At 49.5% G+C, this 22,817-nt stretch overlaps 1 protein-coding gene across 1 annotated transcript; it reads left to right on the top strand.

Moving 5' to 3' along the window:
• The first annotated feature begins 5,167 nt into the window (after positions 1–5,167).
• On the top strand, positions 5,168–7,794 carry LOC135976990 (mediator of RNA polymerase II transcription subunit 15-like). Its single transcript, XM_065575313.1, has 2 exons — positions 5,168–6,329; positions 7,152–7,794. The coding sequence occupies exons 1-2, from the start codon at positions 5,792–5,794 to the stop codon at positions 7,652–7,654; spliced, it is 1,041 nt and encodes a 346-aa protein (XP_065431385.1). The 5' UTR covers positions 5,168–5,791; the 3' UTR covers positions 7,655–7,794.
• Positions 7,795–22,817: the final 15,023 nt, after the last annotated feature.

Here is a 22,817-nt window from a genome sequence, read left to right as displayed (position 1 = left end):
CAGCTGCTCTGTGATTCTTTCCCAGTGATTTGTGAGCGAATGTGTCTATCCTTCGGGGTACAGGGAGGGACGGGGGGAAGGCCCTGCTAGACCAGCAGCACGTGCATGGTTTAGCCTGTGTCTTCAGTGCAAAGTGGGTGATTACCAACCTGAGCGAAAGCAGGACCTGGGCTTTTGCCTGTGCCCCAGGGCAAGCCAGCTATCCCAGGTGTAACGATGGTGCGCTAGGCGTTTGTGTGTGGAGGGGAGTCAGGTTAGGGGCAACACCCGGGCAAGAGCTTGGGGTCACTATGCAGTGAAGACAAGCCCTAAGTGCAGTGTATGTAGCAGAGCAAGGGACTAAACCCAGGCTAGTGCCGTCATCATGGGCCTAAGATGAGGAGATTTGGGGTTTATTCACCGTTCTGCGGCTGAATTGCTGAATTGTTTTCCACCTCCCTGCCTTTGCTCCAGTGTGTTTGGATGAGACTGGGTATCACAGCATTTCCTCAGACCCCGCCCCTCCCGGGGGGGCTGCTCTAAGGCTAAGTCAATTATTGGTCAGCAGCTTCGATATCCTCACATGGCTGGTGCTGTAGATGTGTTATTCAGGCCTCTCAGACCCTCTTCCTGCCAGTGCTGTTACACCAGGGATGAGTTTTCCCCATTTCCTGTGTATCTTTTGAGTCATGGTGACTCAGGTAATTTTCTCCTCCTATTTTTATTTACTTTACCTCTTGCTTCTGGCATCTGGAAATTCCAGTTTGCTGTGGGCAGAAGAGACTCTGCAGGAAAGTGTCGGTCCAGTGGAGATGCAGAATTCCCCGGCATGAAAAACTGAGACATGAGGGTCTTGAGCAGTGATAATTGGCTGTATTCTTCTTTGATCTCAAGAATGATATTCCAAAGGGAGCGGGAGGGAAGACAGGGTAGGGTGGCGTCTGAGGATACAGCTTGTGATGCAATCCAGGATATTTAACGGAGTTCCTTTCTTCCGTGCCCCTTTCTCCCCTTTCCTTGATTTAGTTTTTCCTTGTTGCTGTCAGTGCCCCGGGTGCCTGCGGGTCTGCACCCTGTGATGGGGCATTTGGTGTGTCCTTGTGGAGTATGGGCAAAGAGGGGCGAGTTAGAACACCTGGGTTCTATGTTTGTAACTTCCAATGATTTGTTATGAGATCACAGGGCAAGCTACCTAAGTCAAAATTGTGTGCCTAAAGTTCGCACCTAAATCCAGATTTGGGCATCTAAATAATGGGATGGATTTTTAGAGATTGTCATGGTTACAGGGCTAGCTGAACTTTTGTTCCCTTTGTGGTCTCTCTGGTGCAGCCTCTCGGATCTCCAGCTTTGTGCCTGTACCTCTCGGGGGGTGGGGAGAGGGGAAATTTCACAATTCTTCCCCGTGTGTCCACCATGCTTCTCCTGCAGGTCCGACTGAATTCGGGGACCTCTGGCTCTTCCTTTTGGGAGGCTGTGAAGAGTGGTGGCATCAGAGTCTTCCCCCAAGACAACGATTGTTTAGTTTTAGCCAGAGGAACAAAGGATAAGCGAAGAAGAAATTTAAAACCACATCTACGTACATGTCTATCTCACCTAACATCTTCCCGTCCGCTGCTGTGTCTGAGTCTGGTTCCCTCGAACAACTTCTGTTCCTCTCCTGAGAGAGGGGCCTTCTTAATCCTCCCCCAGTTCTTTTGTTCTTCTGTGTCCAGGGCCTATGATCTATGTGGGCCAGCCTAGCCCTGTACGCCCAGGAGCTGATCGAGCCAGTCCTTGGAGCCAATGGCTCTTGAATTGTCCTTTAGCAATTCTCAGAGGTTTGCTGAATAGCTTTATCCTGAGCCAGTCCTTTCCTTTCTGTCTGCCCTTCCAGACAGACTGCTGCTGAGTTAGATCAATATAGTTATACAGAAAACACCCCGCTGGCCAGGTCGACATACAGCCATCACTGAGATGTGTAGTGCACACAGATTCCATTCACTTGCAGACTCATAGGATCTGCAGGCCTTCAGCATCCTGAAAACCAGGCTACTGATTTAGTTTCAGGCATCCAGTTTTGAAAATAAATTGGCCTTAACCTTTCCATGCCTCAGTTTCCCTCTCTGTAAAATGGGGGGTGCTAATATTGCACTTGCCTATATCACAGGGGGGTGTGAGGGTTAATCATGCAGGATAACACTCACATTAGCCCGTTTAGCAATGAACGCAGACTGATGGGGCGGGTACCCAGAGCTCCAACCTCAAGGTGATGGAGCTGCCAGGCTGGGTCCCAGCAGAGACCTGAGAGTGTTACTAAAGGTGCCCAGTCTACAGAGGAATAAGGAGACACAACCAGGTTTGGAGGGGTGAGGGGTTGGGAGCTGATGTTCCATGACATGGGATGTGCAATCTCTGTCCTTACAGCCATGTGGAGTGAATGGCGACTAGACAGGATCCCACTCCATGCACCCAGCCAGGGGTAGAGATTAAACCTTGGCCGAGGGTTTGATGTTTTATATGGAACTAAAGGAGCAGCTCAGGAGAGTGGAGCTGCGGGGCACTTGCTCCTGTGGTCTGAGCTGCATAAAGCACAGGGACCTTCCACCTCCAGCTGGGACGCTTTGGCCATAGGTCAGTACATTTAAGAACTGGTCCTTTACAGTGTGTGTGTGGGGGGGCTCTTGTGCTGGTTTTGTTCTGTGTTGTCATACATTGCTGAGGCCGTCAGTCCCCAGATGAGATCTTGGAAGTGGTTGTCTGTCCACCGGCCACTGCATTCCAGCCACGCACAGGGAGTCAGCCAGATTCCTAGCAAATTGCTACCGTATGGTGGATTCCAGTCACCAGTTTCTGTCCTGTCCCACGGCTCTCAGGGCTAGGAGCACAGATGGGCCCAGTGTTGGTTAATTCTTCGGACGGGCCCTGGCGCTAGAGTTCGGGGTGGTCAGTGGTGCTCCCGGAATGACTGGGAGCAGAATCATCTCCAGACTGAGTGACACCAAGGTGCAAAGGGAAAGAGAGAGTGTGTTGTACCTTCAGAAAAATAAAGTTCCCTTCAAGTACAGGGATATACGGTGGTGGGTATTTCTTCGGGAGGTCACCTACTAGGGAAGCACATCGCAGATAAAGGCTGCCCCTAGGGAGGAGATGGTGGAACACTTTCTGCTCGTCCACTCCTTTATTATCCACGTCTGCGATCTGTTGGCCTCAGCCCTGAGAGCTCCACTGTTGTGTGACCAGGCTTGCGGATACTTGGCTCCTGGACTTTTCCAGACACCAGAGGATTCAGCATCGACCTTGCTAAGGGAGGCCGGACAGACATTGGCCGTGTAGTTTCTGTGGGCCCCTGGCAGTTGCTAACGCAGTAGATCTCTGTTGACTAGAGCAGAGCTCTTTGGCCTCTTTTCAGGTGCAGGACGACGTGTGCAGTCATTCAGCTGCTAGCAGTGGCAGAGAAAAAACAGATGAGTTTGGCAAAACGGCAGTTGGCACAAGGGCCTGTGGCATCAAACTGACCTTTTCATTCCCAAGACAAAGAGTCTGGCATGGAAGGGGTCGGATGTTTTCTTTTGTAGCTGTGCATTGTACCCATTGTGACTGTGATGTCTGGGGTTTGGTTTGAAGTTTTTATTTAATAAACATGAACAGAGACAGAAGCAGAGCTCTCGGTCCGAGGTGGTGGGGCTGGGATCGTTTCCTGTTGGCCTGTTGGTGAGTCACATGCCACTCACTTACCATAGTGTTTTGCTTTCTGACGGATGTTACAGAACAGTTGGGTGCCTGCTCCATTCTAGCTGGGTAAATAATGCAGGGACGGGAAGGCCTATGAACTCTTCAGCATCGGACATTCTGCCCTGGCCCACGGCAACGCCTCCCCGCACCGGATGCTAAGTCAAACATTGCAGTCGCCCTCTATGCAGAGGTGGACCTGCCAAGTCCAGCTCCTGGGCTGGGGTCGGGTACACTTCACTCCGGATCCGGCCCGAAAGGCCAAAACCTCAGTACAGTTGAAAGCAATGGCAAAACCCCTGTTAAGTTCAGAGAAACCAGGATATAGCATTGCTTGTGTGTCTTTGTTCAGACCTGACTGCTGGGATGACCTCCAATTCTCAGGTTTCACCAGCTGAGTCCTGGGAGATCTCTCCTCCTGAGCACCTTGACACTATCTGGCCAGTACTGGCCTCCGCTTGATTGCTGGGTTACACCCCTCTCCATTGCAAACTCCTCAGCCTGTCTTGGAATAAGCAGAGGGGTTTGCTCTGGGCCATGGGTCGCATCGCATTACAACGAGGCACAATTATTCCATCAAAAGCTTTTTTTAGTCAAAAATTGGCCATTTTAATTGTCTGCAGTTTGGGGTTGTTGTTTTTTTAACAGAATCTTTTTTTTTTTTAACCTAAAACTGGAAAATGTTCCATTTTGAGTAATTGTTTTCGGTTTTCAAAAATCAAAAACTGTGCCTGCAAACCAAAATGATTTCACTTTTTAAATCAAAACCTGGAAAAATTTTGCGAAAAAAATTTGAATTTCTTTTTTTTATTTATTCAAAAATGTTCCTGGAAAATACTTACCACTTTCTGACCAGCTCTGTGCTCCTCACTCTTCTGTCTGCCCAGCTAGGGGGGTAGACAAAATCAATCTGGCTAGGTCTTCATTGCAAAAAGGTGTGTTTTTACATCATGATCACTAACCTGAGATAGCGCTCTTGCTATAAAATCCTAGTGGAGACAAAGCACTGTAGCTTTTATCTCCATGTCTCTGTAGTTAATTGAGGTCAGCCCCGTATGTGTGGGGCGTTGTGTTGACTTTGACTAGCTACCTCAAGGTAAACATTACCTGTGCCTTGTCTCCACTAGGGTTTCACATCAAGATAGAGATCTCAATATATTTATTATTTCTTGTTTGTATTCTCATAGCACCCAGGAGCCCTACTCAACAAACTGGACAAACAGAACAACAAAATAGTTCCTGCCCTCACGAGCTCATAATCGAAGTCTAAAATAAGAGACAACAGACAAATACAGACAGAGAGGAGATCACAAAGGCAGTAAGAACAATCCTTTTGGCATTGAAGACATAGGCTACATCTACACTATAGGGGGGGGGGTCGATTTAAGATACGCAAATTCAGCTACGCGAATAGCGTAGCTGAATTCGACGTATCGCAGCCGACTTACCCTGCTGTAGGGATGGCGGCAAAATCGACCTCTGCGTTTTCCCGTCGACAGCGCTTACTCCCACCTCCGCTGGTGGAGTAAGAGCGTCGATTCGGGGATCGATTGTCGCGTCCCGATGGGACGCGATAAATCGATCCCCGAGAGGTCGATTTCTACCCGCCGATTCAGGCGGGTAGTGTAGACCCAGCCATAGCCTCTGACAGGGACTCTCTTTTGGGTGCTGAGTCTCTGAGAGACACTGCTGCTTTTTGTGTTGCACCACTTTAACATAGGCCTGGTCTACACTACGGGTTTAGGTCGACTTTAGCAGCGTTAAATCGAATTAAGCCTGGACACGTCCACACGACGAAGCCCTTTCTTTCGACTTAAAGGGTCCTTTAAACCGGTTTCTTTACACCACCTCCGATGAGGGGATTAGCGCTGAAATCGGCCTTTGCGGGTCGGAATTGGGGTAGTGTGGACGGAATTCGACGTTATTGGCCTCCGGGAGCTATCCCACAGTGCTTCATTGTGACCGCTCTGGACAGCACTCTCAACTCAGATGCACTGACCAGGTAGACAGGAAAAGACCCGCAAATGTTTGAATTTCATTTCCTGTTTGCTCAGCGTGGAGAGCACAGGTGACCACGCAGAGCTCATCAGCACAGGTAACCGTGATGGAGTCCCAGGATCGCAAAAGAGCTCCAGCATGGACCGAACGGGAGGTACGGGATCTGCTCGCCATATGGGGAGATGAAGCAGTGATAGCTGAACTCCATAGCAGTAAAAGAAATGGCAAAGTATTAGAAAAGATCTCCAAGGCCATGAAGGACCAAGGCCATAACAGGGACGCACAGCAGTGCCGCGTGAAAATTAAGGAGCTACGGCAAGCTTACCACAAAGCCAGAGAAGCAAACGGAAGGTCCGGGGCAGAGCCGCAAACTTGCCGCTTCTACGCGGAGCTGCATGCGATCCTAGGGAGTGCAGCCACCACTACCCCAACCGTGTGCTATGACTCTCTCACTGGAGAAACACACAGGGAAGACGGTTTGGGGAACGAGGAAGATGACGATGGAGGTACTGTAGGTAGCTCACAGCAGCAAGGAAGCGGAGAAACCGGTTTCCCCAACAGCCAGGATATGTTTGTTACCCTGGACCTGGAACCAGTAACCCCCGAACTCACCCAAGACCCTCAGGGCACACAGGAGACCTCTGGTGAGTGTACCTTTGTAAATATTTGTAAACATTACACATGGTTTAAAAGCAAGCGTGTTTAATGATTAATTTGCCCTGGCAATCGCGGCCAGTACATCTACTGGAAAAGTCTGTTAACGTGTATGGGGATGGAGCGGAAATCCTCCAGGGACATCTCCAGAAAGCTCTCCTTTATGTACTCCCAAAGCGTTTGCAAAAGGTTTCTGGGGAGGGCTGCCTTATCCCGTCCGCCATGGTAGGACACTTTACCACGCCAGGCCAGTAGCACGTAGTCTGGAATCATTGCATAACAAAGCATGGCAGCATATGGTCCCGGTGTTTGCTGGCATGCAGACAATATCCATTCCTTATCTCTCTTTGTTATCCTCAGGAGAGTGATATCATTCACGGTCACCTGGTTGAAATGGGGTGATTTTATTAAGGGGACATTCAGAGGCGCCCGTTCCTGCTCTTCTGAACAGAAATGTTCCCCGCTGTTAACCACGCGGTGGAGGGGAGGGGTGAAGTGATCATCCCAGAGAATCGTGTGTGTGTGTGGGGGGGGGTTTACTTGGGTTTGTGCCGCATGTTAACCGGGAAACCGCAGCCCCTCCTTTTACATTGAAAACCCATTTTAAATGGACAACCCAATTCATCCTTGATATGGGAAATGCGCTGCTGTTTGCAACCTTTCCCGCATGTTAAGAAGGTTAAAAAAGCCAAAACACTGTGGCCTACCATGGCTGCCTGCAAGCCGAAATATGCGACCTTGTAATGAAAGAGTGTACCCATTGTTCTCTAAAATGTGTCTTTTTTAACCACCTCTCCCTTCTCCTCCACCAGCTGCAAATGTTTCTCCTTCGCAGAGGCTAGTGAACATTAGAAAGAGAAAACGTAGGACGAGGGACGATATGTTCACGGAGCTGCAGATGTCCTCCCACGCTGATAGAGCACAGCAGAATGCGTGGAGGCAGTCAATGTCGGACATGAGAAAAGCACAATATGAACGAGAGGAGAGGTGGCGGGCTGAATGGCGGGATGAAAAGAGCAAGTGGCAGGCTGAAGACGATAGGTGGCGTCAGCTTGCAGACAGACGGCAAGAGTCAATGCTCCGTCTGCTGGAGCATCAAACTGATATGCTCCAGCGTATGGTTGAGCTGCAGGAAAGGCAGCAGGAGCAGAGACCGCCGCTACAGCCCCTGTTTAACCAACAGCCCTCCTCCCCAAGTTCTATAGCCTCCTCACCAAGACGCCCAAGAACACGGTGGGGGGGCCTCCGTCCACCCAGTCACTCCACCCCAGATGATCGCCCAAGCATCAGAAGGCTGGCCTTCAATAAGACTTAAAGTTTTAAAATGCAGCGTGTCCTTTTTCATCCCTCCTCCCCCACCCATCCCAGGCTACCTTGGCAATTATCCCCCTACTTCTGTGAGGAACTAATAAAGAATGCATGAATGTGAAAAAACAATGACTTTATTGCCTCTGCAAGCGGTGCTCGAATTGGGGCGGGGAGGGTGGGGTGGGGTGGTTGGTTTACAGGGAAGTAGAGTGAACCGGGTCGGGGGGGGGGGTGGTTTGGAGGGTTCATCAAGGAGAAACAAACAGAAGTTTCACACAGTAGCCTGGCCAGTCACAAAACTCGTTTTCAAAGCTTCTCTGATGCGCACCGCGCCCTGCTGTGCTCCTCTAACCGCCCTGGTGTCTGGCTGCGCGTAATCAGCGGCCAGGCGAGTTGCCTCAACCTCCCACCCCGCCATAAAGGTCTCCCCCTTACTCTCACAGATATTGTGGAGCGCACAGCAAGCAGCAATAACAATGGGGATATTCTTTTCGCTGAGGTCTGAGCGAGTCAGTAAGCTGCGCCAGCGTGCTTTTAAACGTCCAAATGCACATTCCACCACCATTCGGCACTTGCTCAGCCTGTAGTTGAACAGGTCCTGACTACTGTCCAGGCTGCCTGTGTATAGCTTCATGAGCCATGGCATTAAGGGGTAGGCTGGGTCCCCAAGGATCACGATAGGCATTTCAACATCCCCAACGGTTACTTTCTGGTCCGGGAAGAAAGTCCCTTCCTCCAGCTTTCGAAACAGACCAGAGTTCCTGAAGACGTGAGCATCATGTACCTTTCCCGGCCATCCCACGTTGATGTTGGTGAAACGTCCCTTGTGATCCACCAGGGCTTGCAGCAGCATTGAAAAGTACCCCTTGCGGTTTACGTAGTCGGTGGCTTGGTGCTCCGGTGACAAGATAGGGATATGGGTTCCGTCTATGGCCCCGCCACAGTTTGGGAATCCCATTTCAGCAAAACCATCCACTATTGACTGCACGTTGCCCAGAGTCACTACCCTTGATATCACCAGGTCTTTCATTGCCCTGGCAAATTGGATCACAGCAGCCCCCACAGTAGATTTGCCCACTCCAAATTGATTCCCGACTGACCGGTAGCTGTCTGGCGTCGTCCCACACTTGCAACACTATGCGGTCCCACCAGTCTGTGCTTGTTTCCCGGGCCCAGAATCGGCGTTCCACGGCATGAACCTGCCCCAGTGACACCATGATTTCCACATTGCTGGGGCCTGTGCCTTGTGAGAGGTCTATGTCCATGTCAATTTCCTCATCACGCTCTTCGCCGCGCTGCAATCGCCTCCTCGGGTGGTCCGGGTTTCGCCTTGGCATGTCCTGGCTCAGCATATACTCCAGGACAATGCGCGTGGTGTTCATAGTGCTCATAATTGCCGCGGTGATCTGAGCGGGCTCCATGATCCCAGTGCTAGCTATGGCGCCTGGTCAGAAAAAAGGCGCGAAACTAGTATCTGATGGACCAGGAGAAGGAGGGAGGGCTGGAGGGAGGGAGGGCCGAGTGACAACATGGCGTACAGGTACAGGAACAGGGAATTAAAATCAAGAAAGGTGGCTGTGCATCAGGGAGAAACACAAACAACTGTCACACAGAATGGTCCCCCCAAAGATTAAACTCAAAACCCTGGGCTTAGCAGGCCATTGATTTCACGGAGGAAGGGGAAGCAAATGAATACAGAACAAATCTATTTTTTACATCTTAAGCTGGCAGCCGACGGTGCAGCATGAGTGATAGCCTCTGCAGTACGATGACGACGGATACCAATCGTAATATACCATCATCTGCCAAAAGGCAAGGGGCTGCTGCTGTGTAGCAATGCAGCCCCACGTCTGCCAGCCCCACGTCTGCCAGCACCCAGCATCGCTCTCGGCCTCTTCTGGGTGCTTAGCAGACAATACTGGGCAATTGGCAGAAAATAGTATACTACGACTGATAGCCATCATCATCGAAACAGTAGCATGTCTGCCCAGGTGGCCATGATTGACAGCCACTCCAGTACGACGACGATGGGTACCAGTCATAATATACCATCTCCTGGCAAAGGGCTGGTGCAATGCAGCCCTACGGCTGCCAGCCCCACGGCTATTACTCATGCTACACCGTCTACCGCCAAAAGGCAGTTAGCTGCTGCTGTGTAGCAATGCAGTCCCACGTCTGCCGGCACCCAGAGGACATATGGTGACGGTGAGCTCAGCTGAGCTGAGCGGGCTCCATGCTTGCCGTGGTATGTTGTCTGCACAGGTAACCCAGGTAAAAAGGCGTGAATCTATTGTCTGCCGTTGCTGTGACGGGGGAGGGAGGGGCCTGACGACATGTACCCGGAACCGCCCGCGACACTGTTTTGCATCATCCGGGCATTGGGTTCTCAACCCAGAATTCAAAAAAAAGGCGCGAAAGTAGTATCTGACGGACTAGGGGAAGGAGGGAGGGCGGGCCGAGTGACGACATGGCGTACAGGTACAGGGAATTAAAATCAAGAACGGTGGCTGTGCATCAGGGAGAAACACAAACAACTGTCACACAGAATGGTCCCCCCAAAGATTAAACTGAAAACCCTGGGTTTAGCAGGCCGTTGATTTGACGGAGGGACGGGGAAGCAAATGAATACAGAGCAAATCTATTTTTTACATCTTAAGACGACGGTGCAGCGTGACTGATAGCCCTCGGCATCTTTCTGGGTGCTTGGCAGCAAATACTGGGCGCTTGGCAGTTAGTGTATTACGATGGTCTTCAGGCCTATTGCACGATCTGCTGCTCAGGGAAGACTCTGCTAATGTGCGATGACCCAACTTGTAATAGGACGGTTAACAGTCGTAATACACCATCTACTGCCAAAAGGCAAGGGGCTGGTGCAATGCAGCCCCACGGCTGCCAGCACCCAGATTGCCGATGAAGGCTACCAGTCTACTGCACCGTCTACCGCCAAAAGGCAGTTAGCAGCTGCTGCTGTGTAGCAATGCAGTCCCACGTCTGCCGGCACCCAGAGGACATATGGTGACGGTGAGCTCAGCTGAGCTGAGCGGGCTCCATGCTTGCCGTGGTATGTTGTCTGCACAGGTAACCCAGGTAAAAAGGCGTGAATCTATTGTCTGCCGTTGCTGTGACGGGGGAGGGAGGGGCCTGACGACATGTACCCAGAACCGCCCGCGACACTGTTTTGCATCATCCGGGCATTGGGATCTCAACCCAGAATTCCAAGGGGCGGCGGAGACTGCGGGAACTGTGGGATAGCTGTGGGATAGCTACCCATAGTGCAATGCTCCGGAAGTCGACGCTAGCCTCGTACTGTGGACGCGGTCCGCCGACTAGAGCACCTAGAGCATTTTATGTGGGGACACACACAATCGGCTGTATACAACCGATTTCTATAAAACCGGCTTCTATAAATTCGAACTAATTTCGTAGTGTAGACATATCCATAAATCAATTGTTAAACCAGTTTAGTTAAACTGGTGCAAACCCCTGTGTGGACAGTCTGATTTCAGTTGAGCAGCTTATTTTGATTTAATTTCAACCTGTTCCCAGGCAACTTAAACTCAAGTGAAAAAGCTGCTCTCAGATTGTGTTTTCACTGCAAAAAAAGTTGTGGCTGGACACAGATGTGGTGAATTCAAGATCGGTATCTCAATGTAACACCCTAATGGGAACAAGGCACTGTTGTTATACCTCGGTGTAGTTAGTTGAGGTCACCCCTACACCCCCCAGCTGGGGTTTAGCCCTACTAGCTACAGCAAGGTCAGAACTACCTGTGCCTTCTCTCCACTCGAATTTTATGTTGCTCCTGATACCAATACACACCATATTTGCAGTGAACAAATTGCCTGAAATAAGAGCAGCCATACGGGGTTTGCTCTGGTTTAACTAAATCAGTTTAAGATCCCCCTTCAGTTAAACCAGGGCAACTTATACATGTAGACGGCCCCCAGGATTATTATGTTCTCTTACATTTGATGCCATCAAAGAACTAATCAAAACCAACAATTTATTGACAAGGCAGCACATGCAGGGTGGTTACTATGAGCCCAAAGGTTACGGTTCAGCAAATATTCAAAATAACGTGAGTTAGACAAATCGAGACCAGAGGCTCTTCCACAGGCTGTTACTTAGGCTTTGTCTATACTACACAGCTTTGAGTGACCCCGCCGTGTCGCTAAAAGTCAGGCAGTGTAAACACTGTTTGTTGGCACTTTTGCCAACAAAACACTTCCACCCCTCCGAGCGGGTTCGCGTTGTGACAGGAGAGCGCGCCTGCCAACAATGCGCTGTTTACACTGCCACTTGCCACGGCAAAACTTGTCTTTTGGGGGCAGTGGGTGGGGCTGCAATTTAAACACCTGTGAAAGACAAAAGTTTTGTCGCTCAATTGCCAGTGTAGACAAAGCCTGGTAAATTGATGGTTTAAAGGGCACCAAAGGGCATCTCCTGTTGTTTTCTCCTCTTGCACCACTTTTATACCAGTGTAACTTCTTTGACTAGAAGTGGAATTACTCCTGGTTTATACTGGTGTAAGGGAGAGGCCTTTGATCTCCGTCAGGTCCTCCTAAGCATTTTCTAGAGGTTTTCATTCTAAATCTTGCCGATCTTTGTAGCTGTTTCAGGGAAGTAATTGGAGTAACCTGGAACCACTGGAAAATGGGAATGTGCTCTTAGCCAATAAGCCTGCCCAGCTCAATGCCGCAGAGTTCAGACTCTGCTTGCTTGTTACTCTCCCGGAAATGTTAGTTGTTACTCTGCCTATTGGTCTGGCCTTTTTGTCTTCGGGTTTGATCCAAAGCCCCTGAAGTCAAAGGTGTTTGCTGGAGCAGGCCCTTAGTTTGTATAGTCAAAAACATCAATAACAATTAAATTAATTAGGTAAGATTTAAATTCCTTTTTAAAAGGATTAGGCTGCAATGACTTCGGAGTCTCCTCTCTGGTTAAGGGCTGGTCCACACTAACCCCCCCACTTCAAACTAAGATACGTAACTTCAGCTACGTGAATAACGTAGCTGAAGTCGAAGTATCTTAGTTCGAACTTACTGCGGGTCCAGACGCGGCAGGCAGGCTCCCCCGTTGATGCCACGTACTCCTCTCGTGGAGCAGGAGTACCGGCGTCAACGGCGAGCATTTCCGGAATCGATCAGGGATCGATTTATCGCGTCTAGACAAGACACAATAAATAAATCCCAGAAGATCGATTGCTTACCGCCGGACCCGGAGGTAAGTATAGACGTACCCTAAGGCCTGGAGTGTGTGAAAGTGACATCATTGGCTGTTTTTTATTCCACATTCCTCAGGGAATTATGGACCAACCTTGGTCATTCCCTTGCCTTGGCCCACCTCACTGACTCATGTAATGGCCTGGGCCCTTTCAGGCACAAGGACTCTGCACTTGGGCAATAGGGTCACGGACCCTCCTTCCTCTGGTGCCAGTGATGAGAGATCTTTGTCCTTCTGCATGCGTTGGTTTCCACCTAACCCACTGATGTGCCCCTCACGGTTCTCAGGGACCATGAGCCAGCTGACTCCTGGGTCCCCTGACTAGAGCTGGTCAGAAATGTTTTTGCCATGAAAAATATCAACTTTTTGTTGAAAACTCAACATTTTCAGCAGAAAACTGTTTTTCAGTTTTTTAACAAAAATTTCCAGTTTTCTGACAACATTTTTGGAGGAAAACAGACACTTTCTGAGAAAATTGCTACTTCATGGAAAACCTAAATTTCCTTTGAAAAAATGATTTGGCACAAAATGTTTGCCCAGGCTCCCAGGGTACAATTGGCTCTATTGCTGGGTGGGCCCTCTAGCAGAGTTGGGTCTGCGGGTGCAGGCTCTGGTGTGGGTGCTTATTTCAGGCAGCTCCAAGAAGCAGCTGGTATGTCCCTGTGGCCCCTAGGTGTAGGGGTGGCCAGGGTGCTCTGTGCACTGCCCTAGCCCACAGGCACTGCCCTGAAGCTCCCATTGGCCATGGTTCCCGGCTAATGGAAGCTGGGGAGCCGGCACTCAGGGCCAGGGCAGTGCGTGGAGCCCCCTGGCCACCCCTGCGCCTAGGAGCCAGACATGCTGTCCGCTTTCGGGAGCTGCACAGAGCTGGGTAGGGAGCCTGCCTTAGTCCCACCACGCGGCCGACCGGAATTTTAGCGGCCCAGGTCGCAGTGCTGACCGGAGCCATTAGGGTCCCTTTTTGACTGGGCATTCCAGTCAAAAACTGGATACCTGGCAACCCTAATCAAGCCCCAAAGGAACCCTCTGAGATGTCCCTCTCTTAGTCTCTTTGGTGGGATTCTTCTGCCCACCCAGTGCTGACTGTCACATAGGGGCGCCTGGCCCACTGAGACCCAGCAAAATAGTAGGAGAACCCCTGACAATCTCCGTTTCCCCTTCTACCAGACCTTTCCTCTGGGCTTTTTTCCATTCTCCCTCCCCTAATTTCTCTTCTTCCCTCCATCCTTTCTCTCACTTCTAGGTCCATCCACAGATCTCTCCCACCGTCCCAGTCCTTCCTCTCCCGCTCTGCACACATGTTCACTAGCTGGGATACAAATCTACGAAAGGATGGCTCTCAGCATATGCTGATCATCAGGGAGGGTTTTCTCCAACCTAGAATCAGAGTGGTTAGAAATGATGATTCCTTTATTAGGTTATCTAGGCCATTCCCTGCCAGGCCAGGCTTGTGCCCAGCAGTGTATTTCCATTGCTTTGCTCCAATTTATTCAAAATACCTTGAACAATGTGGTTTCTATGGTGCGTGGTTGGCCAGGTGTTTTTACCTACCTCTGGAGCATGTGGTCTAGGGGTATGTCTACACTACGAAATTAGGTTGAATTTATAGAAGCCGGTTTTATAGAAATTGGTTGTATACAGCCGATTGTGTGTGTCCCCACATAAAATGCTCTAAGTGCATTAAGTTGGCGGACCGCGTCCACAGTACCGAGGCTAGTGTCGACTTCCGGAGCGTTGCACTGTGGGTAGCTATCCCACAGTTCCCGCAGTCTCCGCCGCCCATTGGAATTCTGGGTTGAGATCCCAATGCCTGAATGATGCAAAACAGTGTCACGGGGGTGTGACGTTATTGATATAATCTGGGACCATATAGATCATTGTTGCAACCAAGGTCCTGTAGTGGCACGCAAATCTTGTATAAAGGGGGTCAAATGGGGTGTCTAAGACAAGGTTATGGTTTACTGGTTATGATTATGCTGTCTATATGTGTGTATCACTTTTGTAGTTGAAGTTATGAATATTGGCTCTATACTGTCTGTATTTCAAACTTATGCTATGCTGCTGGGTGACATCCCAGACAAACTGGTGTTAGCTCTGCCTAGCCTGCTTGATGGCCCATTAAGGACCATCAGCTATACAATGGACCCATTGAGAGAAGGCAGATACGCCTTGTAACTCAGCAAAGTATGCAGGGACTGGCCCATGTGACTCCAGACTCCATTTTGCTGTAATTTTCCACAGTAAGAACAAAGAGGTGTTCTTACACCTGGAAAAGACTATATAAGGCTGATGCCTCATCTCCATCTTGTCTTCAATCCTGCTTCATACCTCTGGAGGAACTTTGCTACAAGCTGAAGCTTTGAACAAAGGACTGAGGACCCATCCCAGCGGGGGATGTATTCCAGAGACTTGATTTGAACCTGCAATTTATTTTATCATTGCTGCAAGCCTGAACCAAGAACTTTGCCATTACTGTATGTAATTGATTCCATTTAACCAATTCTAACTCTCATCTCTATCTTTTTCCTTTTATGAATAAACCTTTAGATTTTAGATTCTGAAGGATTGGCAACAGCGTGATTTGTGGGTAAGATCTGATTTGTATATTGACCTGGGTCTGGGGCTTGGTCCTTTGGGATCAGGAGAACCTTTTTCTTTTACTGGGGTATTGGTTTTCATAACCATTTGTCCCCATAACGAGTGGCACTGGTGGTAATACTGGGAAACTGGAGTGTCTAAGGAGATTGCTTGTGAGACTTGCGGTTAGCCAGTGGGGTGAGACCGAAGTCCTCTTAGTCTGGCTGGTTTGGTTTGCCTTAGAGGTGGAAAAAACCCCAGCCTTGGGCTGTAACTGCCCTATTTGAGCAATTTGTCCTGAGTTGGCACTCTCAGTTGGGTTCCACCAGAACCGCATTGTCACAGGGGGGTTCTGGGTACATGTCGTCAGGCACCTCCCCCTCCATCAGAGCAACGGCGGACAATTGATTCGTGCCTTTTTACCTGGGTTACCTGTGCAGACAACATACCACGGCAAGCATGGAGCCCGCTCAGCTCAGCTCACCGTCACCATATGTCATCTGGGTGCCGGCAGACGTGGTACTGCATTGCTACACAGCAGCAGCTAATTGCCTTTTGGCAGTAGACAGTGCAATATGACTGGTAGCCGTCATCGGCAATCTGGGTGCTGGCAGACGTGGAGCTGGCAGACGTGGGGCTGCATTGCACACAGCAGCAGCCCCTTGTCTTTTGGTAGAAGATGGTATATTACGATTGATATCCGTCATCGTCGTACTGCAGTGGCTGTCAATCATGGGCACCTGGGCAGACATGCTCAGTCCTATCGAACAGTCTCGACGATGATGGCTATCAGTTGTAGTATGCTATTTTCTGCCAAGCGCCCAGTATTTTCTGCCAAGCACCCAGAAGATGCCGAGGGCTATCAGTCATGCTGCACTGTCATCTGCCAGCTTAAGATGTAAAAAATAGATTTGTTCTGTATTCATTTGCTTCCCCCTCCCTCCGTGAAATCAACGGCCTGCGAAACCCAGGGTTTTGAGTTCAATCTTTGGGGGGGGCCATTCTGTGTGACAGTTGTTTGTGTTTCTCCCTGATGCACAGCCACCTTTGTTGATTTTAATTCCCTGTACCTGTACGCCATGTCGTCACTCGCCCCTCCCTCCCTCCCTCCCTCCGTCAGATACTAGTTTCGCGCCTTTTTTCAGACCAGATGCCATAGCACTGGGATCATGGAGCCCGCTCAGATCACCGCGGCAATTATGAGCACTATGAACACCACGCGCATTGTCCTGGAGTATATGCAGAGCCAGGACATGCCAAAGCAAAACCAGGACCAGCTGAGGAGGCGATTGCAGCGCGGCGACGAGAGTGATGAGGAAATTGACATGGACATAGACCTCTCACAAGGCACAGGCCCCAGCAATATGCAAATCATGGTGTTACTGGGGCAGGTTCATGCCGTGGAACGCCGATTCTGGGCCCGGGGAACAAGCACAGACTGGTGGGACCGCATCGTGCTGCAGGTGTGGGACGATTCCCAGTGGCTGCGAAACTTTCGCATGCGTAAGGGCACTTTCATGGAACTTTGTGACTTGCTTTCCCCTGCCCTGAAGCACCAGAATACCAGGATGAGAGCAGCCCTCACAGTTGAGAAGCGAGTGGCGATAGCCCTGTGGAAGCTTGCAACGCCAGACAGCTACCGGTCAGTCGGGAATCAATTTGGAGTGGGCAAATCTACTGTGGGGGCTGCTGTGATCCAAGTTGCCAGGGCAATCAAAGACCTGGTGATATCAAGGGTAGTGGCTCTGGGAAACGTGCAGGCCATAGTGGATGGCTTTGCTGCAATGGGATTCCCAAACTGTGGTGGGGCGATAGACGGAACCCATATCCCTATCTTGGCACTGGAGCACCAAGCCACCGAGTACATAAACCGCAAGGGGTACTTTTCAATGCTGCTGCAAGCCCTGGTGGATCATAAGGGACGTTTCACCAACATCAACGTGGGATGGCCGGGAAAGGTACATGATGCTCGCATCTTCAGGCACTCTGGTCTGTTTCGAAAGCTGGAGGAAGGGACTTTCTTCCCGGACCAGAAAATAACCATTGGGGATGTTGAAATGCCTATCGTGATCCTTGGGGACCCAGTCTACCCCTTAATGCCATGGCTCATGAAGCTGTACACAGGCAGCCTGGACAGTAGTCAGGACCTGTTCAACTACAGGCTGAGCAAGTGCCGAATGGTGGTGGAATGTGCATTTGGACGTTTAAAAGCACGCTGGCGCAGCTTACTGACTCGGATAGACCTCAGCGAAACCAATATCCCCATTGTTATTGCTGCTTGCTGTGCGCTCCACAATATCTGTGAGAGTACGGGGGAGACATTTATGGTGGGGTGGGAGGTTGAGGCACATCGCCTGGCCGCTGATTACGTGCAGCCAGACACCAGGGCGGTTAGAGGAGCACAGCAGGGTGCGGTGCGCATCAGAGTAGCTTTGAAAACGAGTTTTGTGACTGGCCAGGCTACGGTGTGAAACTTCTGTTTGTTTCTCCTTGATGAACCCTCGCCCCCCTCCCCGCCACCCGGTTCACTCTATTTCCCTGTAAACCAACCACCCCACCCTCCCCTCCCCCCTTCGAGCACCGCTTGCAGAGGCAATAAAGTCATTGTTTCTTCACATTCATGCATTCTTTATTAATTCATCACACAACTAGGGGGATAATTGCCAAGGTAGCCTGGGATGGGTGGGGGAGGAGGGAAGGAAAAGGACACACTGCAGTTTAAAACTTTAACTCTTATTGAAGGCCAGCCTTCTGATGCTCGGGCAAGCATCTGGGGTGGAGTGACTGGGTGGCCGGAGGCCCCCCCACCGTGTTCTTGGGCGTCTGGGTGAGGAGGCTATGGAACTTGGGGAGGAGGGCTGTTGGTTACACAGGGGCTGTAGCGGCGGTCTCTGCTCCTGCTGCCTTTCCTGCAGCTCAACCATACGCTGGAGCATATCAGTTTGATGCTCCAGCAGCCAGAGCATCGACTCTTGCCTTCTGTCTGCAAGCTGACACCACCTATCATCTTCAGCCCGCCACTTGCTCTGTTCATCCCGCGATTCAGCCCGCCACCTCTCCTCTAGTTCATACTGTGCTTTTCTGTAGTCTGACATTGACTGCCTCCACGCATTCTGCAGGGTAATTATACTGGACCAGATGAGGGATTCTCAGCGGAGGGGTGGGGGGGTGTCACAACTTTCAGGTAGCTGCAAACAGACATCATGGGGTCATGACCATCTTGCATTGCTAAATAGAGGGGGGTGCTGGCGAGATCTCAGCTGGATGGGAGAGGGGTTCTGGTGTGGAAAAGTGGGCTGTGGCCTACAGAAGACTGAAAACTCCTGGCCTAGCTGGGTCAATGTTATGTTTGAGTTTGGAAAATCCTTTCCTTAAGGGCCTCCCTTCCCTAGCAACTGAATTTCAGACCGAGCTGCAGAAGGATCCCTCCTTCATTAGTATCTCTGTTCTCTCTTTGAGCCCATAACCGCCTGTGTCAGTTTAGGATTAAACAACTGTTGTGATTCACGTCCCAGTGAGTTCCATCTTGGTGTAAAAAGCAGCACTTACTGTGATCTAAGATGAGTCCTGTAACCCCACATTCCTGAATTATTATTCTGGCTGTCAAGCGATTAAAAAAATTAATCACGATTAATCATGTGATTAAAAAATGTAATCACAATGAATCGTGCTGTTAAACAATAATAGAATACCATTTATTTTAAATATTTTTGGATGTTTACTACATTTTCAAATATATTAATTTCAATTACAACACAGAATACAAAGTGTACAGTGCTCACTTTGTATTTTTTATTACAAATGTTTGCACTGTAAAAAACAAAAAAATTGTATTTTTCAATTCACTTCATACAAGTACTGTAGTGCAATCTCTTTATTATGAATGTTGAACTTACAAATGTAGAATTATGTACAAAAAAACTGCATTCAAAAATAAAACAACGTAAAACTTTAAAGCCTACAAGTCCACTCAGTCCTACTTCTTGGTCAGCCAATCGCTCATACAAGGTTGATTACATTTGCAGGACATAATGCTGCCTGCTTCTTGTTTACAGTGTCACCTGAAAGTCAGAAAAGGTGTTTGCATGGCACTGTTGTAGCCGGCGTTGCAAGATATTTACGCAACAGATGCGCTAAAGATTCATATGTCCCTTCATGCTTCAACCACCATTCCAGAGGACATGCTTCCATGCTGATGATAGGTTCTGCTCGATAACGATCCAAAGCAGAGCGGACCGATGCATGTTCATTTTCATCATCTGAGTCAGATGTCACCAGCAGAAGGTTGCTTTTCCCTTTTTTGGTTTGGGTTCTGTAATTTCCACATCAGACTGTTGCTCTATTAAGACTTTTAAAAGCATGTTCCACACCTCGTCCCTCTCAGATTTTGGAAGGCACTTCAGATTCTTAAACCTTGGGTCGAGTGCTGTAGCTATTTTTAGAAATCTCACATCGGTACCTTCTTTGCATTTTTTTCAAATCTGCTGTGAAAGTGTTCTTAAAACGAACATGTAGAAAAACATCCAAAAATATTTAATACATTTCAATTGGTATTCTACTGTTATAAGTGCAATTAATCACGATTACAGGCAAGTCTCATCTTAGGCAGGGGTTCCGTTCCGCGGTTAGCGCGTAAAGGGAAAACCGCGTATAGAGAAACACTCATTGAGTTCAATGGCGGGCAGAATTGCCCACACTACAGATGCAGTTTTTATATTGTTGTTTTTCTTCCCCCCCCCCCCCGTTTTTGCCGACCGCACAAAGCTGAATTCGCGCATGTTAAATGCACCTAAGATGCGACTTGCCTGTAATTTTTTTGAATTAATCGCGTGAGTTAACTGTGATTAATTGACAGCCCTGATTATTATTGTTAAATCTGAGATTCCCTCTGAGTGTCCTTTAGGGGGCAGATGACGGGCTGCCTGTGGCAGATGGAGGTGATCAGCTCTATTCCCTACAAAGGAAATGCCCTTTGGGGGCAAGTTTTGAAAGTAATGCAGTGCCCAGTGCTGCCTGAGGCTTGAGATCTAATCTATATCTGCAGGGCCTCCTGCTACACTGGGAATAGAGACCAAGTGGGAGGGCTAAGGCCCTTAGAGGGGGCCTGAAGGAATCCTTCCTTGGGAAAGTATTTCTGTACCTGCTCCCAGGTGCCAGCTGATGCATTCCCATGACCAGCCCGTAGGGCTTTTTGCCTGGTTTCCTGGTGGCCGAGTCCAGGCTTGCCAGTGGAAGCTGATTGCCTCAGGAAATTGCTCAGCCTCTGCAGAGCTTGTAGTGAGGTTCTGCCACATCAGATTTGTGCCACGACAGCTGGTTTCTGTCCTTTGCTCAGGCCAGGCATGAAACATGACTGCAGATTGGAATGATCCCGGGAACGCCCCCTCTAGATTCCCCGGAAGGCCCCGCACAGCTAGATTTAATAATACCAATCTCAGGCGGGAGAAGGTCGCAAAGGTATGGAGGTGGAACGGTGTGCCGCATTCACAGATGGCACGTACAGATGCTCATTGCTAAATATGGCCAGGAGCACAATCTCAGGGCCGGAATTGAAAGAACAGATTGGACAAGCATATGCAAACTGACACAAAATATTTCCATTAATGCTGTATAGTGCCAGCACATTCCTCCATCACACGATGTAACCCCAGTGAAACTGCACTACGTGTGCTCTAATAATTCTCATTACTATCCTGCTTAGAAAATATTGCTCCTCAAAGATGGAATTGGGAATAACTTCTGATCCTAAATCCTGTCTACATTAGGGGGATTGTCAGACAGTTCCCACCTTGCTAACATTGTCACAGTTCCAATGTTGGCAGCCCTGCAGATGCTATACCATTTTAAGTCACTTACACCTGCTCAGAACAGAGCAGGGACAGATTAAGAAATAGACAGTATAGGCTGTGCCTAGGAACTAGCTCCTGGAGTCACACTATGTGTGTGTGTGTGTTTCTAGCCCTCATGGACTCAAAGAAAAGCTTGAAAATGTGACCTGAGTATAAGTGATGCCTGCCTGAGTTTGCAGAGAGCCTGAAACAGTAGCCCAACAATAGCCATGAACAGTTCCATTCATCTTAATTCTGAAGCTTGCCACCATTTCACAGAGGGCTGGGGCCATGACCTCAGATTACCTGAACTGAGCTTAAAGGTTACAAGCAAAACAAAAGCATTTGGGGTTAGCACAGAGGAATCCACGAGCCATAAAGAAATAAAAAGAAATAAACCTAATCGCATCTTCCTAGACATTTCCTGATCTACTTACATATCTGGGGGTTTCAGGTGAGTAGTTTCTAGGTATGATTCAGATGATTTTTCATACCTGGCCCCAAGCTTCTTACAGCGTAGTTTCAGTCCTCTCTGCTTCTCCCCGAGAACAACAGACAGACAAAGGGGAAGTTTCCCCCAATTTTAAAAAGTTCTAGCTTTCCCATTGACTCTTTTGGTCAGGGGCCCGCTCCCTTCCTTTTACCTATGCAGGGAGACTTTTTAACCCTTTACAGGTAAAGCAAGTAGAGAACAGCTACTAAGAGGGATTTTATAGCTAACTGGCTGGCTGGGTGTCCATAAATGGGAGCTACTCCCCCCCTTTCATTTATCACAGGGACATTGTCCTATTCCTGTATATTGTGTACCCCAACCAATATTAGCGCCCCATTGGGCTGGGCACTGGACAAAGACAGAGCAAGAGGCAGTCCCTGCTGCAGAGATCTTCCCGTCAGAATAGGGAAGACAGATAAAGGATAGGAGAGGAAATGGAGGCAGAGAGACTAGCCTGCAGAGGCCGGGAAGGCAGTGCGGGTGCTGCCAGAGGCTGGGGGTTTCAGGGAGCTGCTTCAAGCTATGGGCAGGTGGGGTGAGATGCCTCACAGCGCTGGGTCCCCCTGGAAACGTCACACTGGGCTGCCATCACCACACAGACCCTGTAAAGCCTGACTGCCAATAACAATGACTGTTTGGTACGTGACTGTGTGTGGCCTCGTGTCATCAGACACTGGGGACCAGCAGCATGGGAATGCTGGGATAAAACAGCTGTTTTCATGGGATTCTCCAACTTGCAGAAACAGGAAATGCTGGAGCTCTCCTGGGGAGCTGCTCCCGCAGGGACCTCCCCAGCCTGCCTCCCGGCCCAAAGAGCAGCTGAACCTCCAAGCCTGCATAAAGTTCACCCGTTGCTATGGCGCTTGTGCCTAAGTGACTGGCAGGAGTGGAATTGGCCCCTACAGCCACGTTCCCCTAGGAAATGAGACGCACCAGGCTGTTTCCTGCCACTGTGCACAGTAACAGCGAGGAGGACAGAGCAACCCCTTGTGCCTCTTTATTAAATTGTTCTGCCCCAGTGGAGCTTGGGCAGGACACTGTCTTTGATCCTG

The sequence above is a fragment of the Chrysemys picta genome, chromosome 21 (assembly GCF_011386835.1).
Source record: "Chrysemys picta bellii isolate R12L10 chromosome 21, ASM1138683v2, whole genome shotgun sequence".
Classification (NCBI taxonomy): Eukaryota; Metazoa; Chordata; order Testudines; family Emydidae; genus Chrysemys; species Chrysemys picta.
The sequence above is the reverse complement of the archived record's forward strand: the minus strand, read 5'-3'. Positions and strand labels throughout refer to the sequence as shown.

Excerpts from the sequence above, each read along its gene's own strand:
- LOC135976990 (XM_065575313.1), top strand. The coding sequence starts at position 5,792 with ATGGAGTCCCAGGATCGCAAAAGAGCTCCAGCATGGACCGAACGGGAG. Across the intron at positions 6,330-7,151 it reads GGGCACACAGGAGACCTCTG|CTGCAAATGTTTCTCCTTCG; the intron begins GTGAGTGTACCT and ends CTCCTCCACCAG.